We start from the raw sequence: 7,166 nt of genomic DNA on the forward strand, positions 1-7,166 counted from the left end.
TTTTTGTAACTTTCTCTCCAAGTCACAGTAGACTCCTTTGTTGTAATAAAAAGAACAATGAACCCGGGTCATGTCTTACTGCTCTGGCGTGTCTAGCTTGAAATACATGGCAGTACAGCTGGGCGTCGGTGCTGCCCGGGTTGTGGGAGACAAAGGCGAACTGGGCGTCGATGGGCCGGGCGGTGGACAGGGAGACTCTACGCAGGGCATGAGCCATCAGTAGTTTCTGCGGACGAGAGACACAAGAACCCCTGAAACAGCTTCAACTTAAAGCGAAAAACAACACCCAGGATCAAGCTATGAGCGTTTAATTCGAGATAAACAACCATACTTACAGTTTCATCCTCATTGTACATTTTCACACCTTTGATGGAGAATTTTATGGATACGGATCTCCTCCTTTTGCACGTCTGATTGAAGACAAACAACATATTTAAGTAACGTACTCTCCATTAAAAAAAACACAAACAGGCATGTTGCTCTTTGAGATACTGAGATACTTAAAAACCACCAGAAGGATCTGGACTCACTCTCAGGGACTTGAGCTGAGCGTGCAGTTGCTCTATCTGGTCATCCAAACAGTGGTCATCCACAGGAAATGAGCCAACATACTTTAGAGCAAAGACATAAGATTAGGCAAACACACACACACACACACACACACACACTCTAATATAAACATAAAGTCACATTTGTAGAGTTACCTCTGCTGATCGGGTCACTGTGCCATCCTCTCTGACTGCTGCCTCACCCATGACGCCTGTTTATCTCTGCAAAACCACACAGCAAATATATCTTAAACCCAAAAGAAAACTAAAAAATGAGAACAAAACTAATTTTAAAAAGCTGTCAAACAAACAACTTAAAGTCAAACAATCACAAAAGTATTCCCATAGGAGGATTTTAAACTTTCATTTTACAGTTAAGTGTAAGTTTGGCATTGTGTTGTCGACTGTGAATCCACATTAACTACATTTAGGACTATTAACTCTGAGACTTCAGTAGGATTTCTGCCTGTTTACTGTTTTGTAAGTTGCGGTTTTAAACGCATTTTTCAGCGCCGTAAAATGCGTCAAAGTCAAAGCTACCACAGGAGAAAGTTTCCTCTCCGTCAGCTGTGAGTGGAGACAACATGACAGACTGTCGGTGGACAGAAACCTTTGAACCGTTTCCGGCCCCGGTGGCTCAACCTGAGCTCACTTCTTTCTAGGTTGTAACAAAGGCTTTGAAATCACAGAAACTCACTTTCTCAGAGTCGGACAGTCTCCACCTTCACCGCCACCTTCACCTCCCCTGCACGCCGTAACTGACACCGAGGTCCTGCTCACCTTTACCCGCTGCGGCTCCGTGGTCCAGGTGTGCTGCTGGCTCGAGGCGGGGCTCGAGAGGGAAAAGGGAAGGAAGGAAGGAAGGAAGGAAGGAGTAAATGAACACCTCTCCTCCTCTTGAGCTATATGACAGTCAAGAAGAAGTTGAATCACTGCACCCTCCCCTTCGCTGTCTCTGTCCACACATTCCTGCTCATTGCGCAATACATCCCGGTGACGTCACACGCACAGCGGTGGGAACGTCACCGGGATCAGCAACATCCCGAAATGCTGCTGGACCCTGATGCATGAGCCACATCAGGGTTTAAAACATGTAATCCGATTACTAATTACCCGTTAAACAGTGTAGTCTATAAACTAACCCAAGTAATGTAACGTGATTACTTAGAAATGTCATGTAAGTGTGTAAGACAACAGAACAATGTGACCTTTAACAAAAAAGGAAAATGGAAAGATTTTTTGCATCAAACATGATATTAAAGAAAAACTGGTGCATTTTAAAATTGTAATCCTGCAAAGTAATCCCCATTTTTACTAAATGTAATTATAATCTTATCGTCTTTTTTTTCTGCAGCTGTAATGGATTACCTTTACCTGCTGCTGCTCTGTGATGCAGGTGTGTCCTTACCTTTTTTGTATCCTGATTACATAACGAAATGACATGTAATCCATTACTCCCCGCGCCTGATATTGATGCATCAGCAGCATTTTGAAGGTAAAGGTAGTTTATCAGCTTTAGATACAGGTCTGTGGTTTAATCCTTATAAAGGGTTAAGTTTAGTTATACAAAACTTTTCTAATCTTTACTTTTTTTCCCAACCAGACAATGTTTTTGTGACACCTCATCAAACAACATTGATAACCACTAGTTTAAATAAATATAATCTTAATACATTTACTTCTTTTGTAACCATACAAACAGAAACTAGTAATTACAGCAGTTTTCAGGTTAACACATCCCATCTGTTGTTGTCTTTGGTTAATGACTTCTTGTCCTGAAAAACGACGTTCAGGAAGTGAAATAGTTAAATCAGGTGAATCATTTAAATCTTTTAATCATTTTCTAAATTCCTTTAAAAGCACATCTGCTGGTCCCAGAAACCCCCAGTTAGAAAACACTCATCTATAGCATCATTAATGAATGATTAAGCTCAATAAAACACTTACTAATACTACTTTATGTTCTGTCCCAGTAAACTAAATGATTCAAAAGAAGACAGCAAAAGTTTACAAATATAGCCATTTTATTCATGACTTGGAAAAAAAAAAAAAAAAAGCTTAACAACACAAGGAATACATGCATGCAGGGTATGTATGAGCTACTATCCTCCTTTTTCTTATTCACAACACACATTTCTTACAGTTTGGTACTGAATTACAGCTGTGAAGCAATAAAATCGATTTATGTATTATGTTGTTTTTTTTTTTGTTTTTACACACACACATCAAAAAGGACACTTCCCCCCCCAATGTGACTTTGAAATGAATACTAACTGTTTTTATTCTGTTAAATCCTTAAACCTGTCAACCTGCAGGCTTTATCTTTTTCTGGGGGCAATTTTTATGTTTTAAATAAAACAAAACAAAACATCAAATCATTGTTAATTCATAATACTCATAATTTTATGGAGGACAAATATGGATAAAAAGAAAAAATCTGATTTAAATGTGGCCAAAATATTGTAATAATAACCTTAAAATCTGTGTTGTATAAAACATTATTATAGTAACCGTTTTAAATCTTTTTACCCATATTTTAAACGTAAAACCTCATTTTAAACCCTCCAAAAAAACCAACACTGATATTAGGAACGTGTGCTTCCAACACCTAAAGATCGGATGAGGAACGGATATAAAAACGGAAGTCACTACATGGCTCTAGTTACAGTATGTCGGATCTCGCTATGCTTTCCTGATCTGGCAGCTGGTCACACATCTGTTTTTAAAACGGCAACGCTAACTGAGCGTTTTCTACACATGGAGATTAAAAAGGAAAAATTCAGAAACTCTCAATGTACATTAAACTTAACTGGTAGGATAACGTTCTTATTCTACAATTAAAAAAAAAAAATGAAACAAAAACAAAAATAAAAACTACTGCCCCGTTAAAAAGGGAGAAAATGATAAAAAGAGAGAGAGCACTGAAACAAAGCGGCAGACTGCTGCGTATCCAGAGCAGGCCCAGTCCGTAGGAAGGCGCTCCTGGACTCAGTATTTCCCTCTCTTGGATTTACGAGTGGACTGCTTGCTGCTCTTCGCCCCCTTTTTGACTACAGGCTCTTCTTCGGGGGATGACTCTTCAGGCTCGGGCCGCCTCGACCCACTTTTGGTCGCTGGCTTTTTAACTGCGGGCTCCTCCTGCGATGACTTTTCGGACTTGGATCGCTTGGACCCGCTCCTCGTCGTCTCCTTCGTGACCTCCTCCTCCGGGGAGGACTCTCTGTACACGGGCCGCTTGGACCCCCTTTTGGTCAGCTTTTTAACAGCCGGCGTTTTGGGCTTTCTCGAGGGAGCTCCTCTCTTGACGGGCGTGGCTTTAGGTGGCGGTGTGGATTCCTTCTTAGAGGCTGATGGTTTCCTCGCTGATCTCTTGGCTGAAGACACCGCTTTCTTTACCGGAGTCTTCTTTGCGAGGGGCCGTCCTCTGCTTTTAGGTTTTGACCGACTAGCGCTCCGAGATTTCTTGGCCGGTGGAGGACGGCGAGCTTTGGGAGGAGGCCTCTTCTGAGATTTCCTAAGAGAAATTTGAACAGGCAGCTGTTACTTTTAGTAGAAGAAGCGTAATTATGCACAAATCATTGGGATCAGTTTAAATGTTTAAAACTGTTGTGGACATACTCATCTTCTCTAGTGTGTCAGTTTGCAGGAGAAAAACTCTGCCGTGTTCCTAAGTACAGATCAAATTTACACCCACCTCCTACGGGAAGGAGCTTCGTCCTCAGACTCTTCCTCTTCTTCTGACTCTTCCTCTTCCTCATCAGAAGAGTCAGCCGTCCGCCTCTGCCTGGGTGGAGGCGGGCCTTTTTTCTGCGGAATCTCTTTGAACTTGTCTGGGTACAGGATGGTAGGACTTAAGAGAAAATAGGAAAAAAACAATAAGAAGGCAACATAAAGAAACCTGTATCAGCTGTGTAGGCCAAAATCAAACTGAGTGAAATAAATTACAGTATTAAATGGTTAATAATGGAAACAAAAGTAGGTGGTATACCTCGGGTAGAAAGGGAACGAGAGCTGGTAGGTCCCTGTGAAGCCGTGACCCGTGATCTGCTCCATCCAGCCGAGTACTTTACACTTTGTCAGGGTCCTCCTGAGTTTGGCCACTACAAGAACAGAGTTCACCTTTTAGTGGCAGACTCATCGTGCAGTGGATTTAGAGTTTATGTTACAAAACAAATCCTTAAAGTGAGAGTCCACATGTCCATGATACAAACATTAACCAATTCTCTGAAGCCTCCTTTTTTCTTTTTGGAATAATGTGACTAAATGTGTCCCTTCAGTGTCAGGCTTGTGTGTGTGTGTGTGTGTTTTGGTTTAGACACATTTAACCGCCCTGAAAACCCATTTTCACAATCAGCTACTATCAGTGTGTTTGTCCTACAACTAATCTAATCAAACCACACCCACAACTTTAGTAATGAACACTTTATAGAAATCAACGAACAAGCTAGAGATTAATCAAGTGCAAAAAACCAATGCACTCGCCAAACCTCAACGGGATTATATGTTCATAAGGTCCAGTGTGAAACATTTAGGACGATCTATTGGCAGAAATTCAATATAATATTCATAGGTATGTTTTCATTACTAAAAATAAGGATTGTTGTGTTTTTGTGACCAGTTTTTAATCAAACACTGGCTCAAAAACTATGAGTGAGAACGAGGGCGTCTTCTTACCTAATAGGTTCTCCCTTCCATCCTTGTTAGCGTCTACTAGGTATTTGCGTAGAGTGTTGGTGCTGCAGGTTTTAGGTTCATTCATGGCTGTGATGGCGGCTGTGATGGCGTCCTCCAAGGCTCCGCCCTTCAGAAGAACCTGGTTACCGGTTCGCTTCAGCTGTGACAGTCAGAAACATTTATCTTTTCAGAATAAGGTCAGCCGCCCTTCACTGAATCTATAGCTTGTAGCCATGTAGTCAGTGTGACAAAGAGAGAGTAGAACGATCATATTGTTTACTGGCACTTATTCCCCCTTTTTTATTTTAATATTTTATAGAGAATATTACCTGGCAATAATTAAGTCTACTGAAATAGTTTAATACAGCAATGGTGCCCAAGGTGGCAGATTGATTGGCACTGTAGACCTTTATCTGGCCTGGAAACAAAGCAGATCCTGACAGAAATGCACAGATAAGGTTGCCAATTGCTCTTCACCAGAATTTGAAAATGTATAAAAACAAAATGAATAAAACAGCGTTATAAGGAGTTTTACCTGGAAAGTCCCTCTGGCTCCTTTCCCAGTGATTTGTTCCAGTTGGCCTTTTTCTACCGCCTTTACCAGCGCTGCCTTCAGGACTTCTGGCCTGAGGACGAACCAGTCAGTAAATCATTCACACAGTCAATAATCCCAGTTAATGAAAAAACAAACACGTGTTTTCGGATGTTTGTGAGCCACTGAAATCCAGACCAGTGGTACAACTGTGTGCCATCTATAAAGGAATAATACTGACAACTTAACTTTACCACATTATGGCAGTTTTTACCTTTTTAAAATGTAGTTGTTCATTTTAAATTCATGTCTAGAACTCAGTTTCAGCGAGCATCAATGATCTTGGATGGATTTATCTTCTATTATCAAGAAAAATATTGAACTTTTGCAGGTTACAGCCTCTCAAATGAAACAGGTTGCTTGCATCTACTCCATTTTATGTAATTAATAGTTCAATCTTTGGTTTTTCCAGGTCAGACTGAGCTAACTGGAAACATATAACACTTTAAAAGACCAACAACAACAACAACAACAGATGAATCAACAGGAAAAAAGCAAACGTGAGGCTCTGTGTGTACCTGCTCTCGATGTTGAGACTGGGGAAGTGCTGCTCCAGGTATTTCTTGATCAGATTGTAGGAGGCCTCTTTGGGCTCACAGAGCCGAGTGATGATGAGAGGAAGAGCATCTCCCAGAGACTCTGTCTTCTGAGCAGCTTTCTAAAACACCATCCATTTACAGACATGACGATTACAACCAAACACATCCCAGTCTCATAGGGAAAAATGGGAAAAGGAAACTGTTGACACTAAGTCATTAACATAAGGATTAGATAATGTGCTCATGCTCTTTGCTTGCTGAGAGTTAGATGAGAAGAAGATCAATAGCACTCTCATATTCAGTACCTCTACTATAAAGCTCATGGCTCCAACAATAACACAATCCCAGCAGCTCTAAAAGGAAGCGATTAGCACGTTTTATCTACATACCTTAGACAACGGGGTCTGCTTCCCAATGGCGAAGGTTCCCGAAAGGCCTTTACCCTTCAGCTGAGTGAGACAAAGCACAACAGACCGTAAACAGACCTGACAGATGTTAATGAATATTTGTGGCGTATGAACATTTGCCGAGCGTCACATCATAGCGCAGCAACCACGGGGCAAAGCAGGCCTCCGAAAGTTGAAGCAGAGTGCATGAGGCTTTGAGAGCGATATTCAACATCTGAAGAGTTTGCTGTATTATTATTTTTTTTTTAACCCTTTCAAAACTAAAAATACGAGGCGTGAAGTAAAAGATTAAACTGTTCATTCGTCTACTCAAACACAAGCTGCAAACATACAGTAGTGATAGGGCTGCTCGATTATGGAAAAAATCATAATCATGATTATTTGGGTCAAAATTGAAATCACAATT

The 7,166-nt window shown here is 40.9% G+C and overlaps 2 protein-coding genes across 4 annotated transcripts in view; both read right to left on the reverse strand.

Moving 5' to 3' along the window:
- sh2d5 (SH2 domain containing 5) overlaps positions 1–1,527 on the reverse strand; it is a 5,763-nt gene extending 4,236 nt beyond the window's left edge. The window contains exons 1-5 of one of the 2 annotated variants that reach the window (XM_035662805.1): positions 1,329–1,527; positions 705–770; positions 531–611; positions 336–410; positions 80–226 (exon numbers count right to left, since the gene is read on the reverse strand). In XM_035662805.1, the coding sequence (XP_035518698.1) occupies positions 80–226; positions 336–410; positions 531–611; positions 705–755 (354 nt within the window). In that variant the 5' untranslated portion in view covers positions 756–770; positions 1,329–1,527. Of the gene's footprint in view, positions 1–79; positions 227–335; positions 411–530; positions 612–704; positions 771–1,245 lie in introns of both variants that reach the window. The other variant, XM_035662804.1, reaches the window with a different exon arrangement.
- A 1,027-nt stretch (positions 1,528–2,554) lies between these two features.
- The window catches only part of hp1bp3 (heterochromatin protein 1, binding protein 3), a 9,500-nt gene continuing 4,888 nt past the window's right edge, over positions 2,555–7,166 (reverse strand). For both annotated transcript variants that reach the window (XM_035662223.1, XM_035662222.1), the window contains 7 exons: positions 6,743–6,802; positions 6,333–6,472; positions 5,758–5,848; positions 5,223–5,382; positions 4,537–4,648; positions 4,243–4,398; positions 2,555–4,062 (listed from right to left, as the gene is read on the reverse strand). In XM_035662223.1, the coding sequence (XP_035518116.1) occupies positions 3,537–4,062; positions 4,243–4,398; positions 4,537–4,648; positions 5,223–5,382; positions 5,758–5,848; positions 6,333–6,472; positions 6,743–6,802 (1,245 nt within the window). In that variant the 3' untranslated portion in view covers positions 2,555–3,536. The remainder of the gene's footprint in view (positions 4,063–4,242; positions 4,399–4,536; positions 4,649–5,222; positions 5,383–5,757; positions 5,849–6,332; positions 6,473–6,742; positions 6,803–7,166) is intronic.

Source organism: Morone saxatilis, unplaced genomic scaffold, assembly GCF_004916995.1.
Source record: "Morone saxatilis isolate NCDOM2014 unplaced genomic scaffold, NCSU_SB_2.0 Contig18, whole genome shotgun sequence".
Lineage (NCBI taxonomy): Eukaryota > Metazoa > Chordata > Actinopteri > Moronidae > Morone > Morone saxatilis.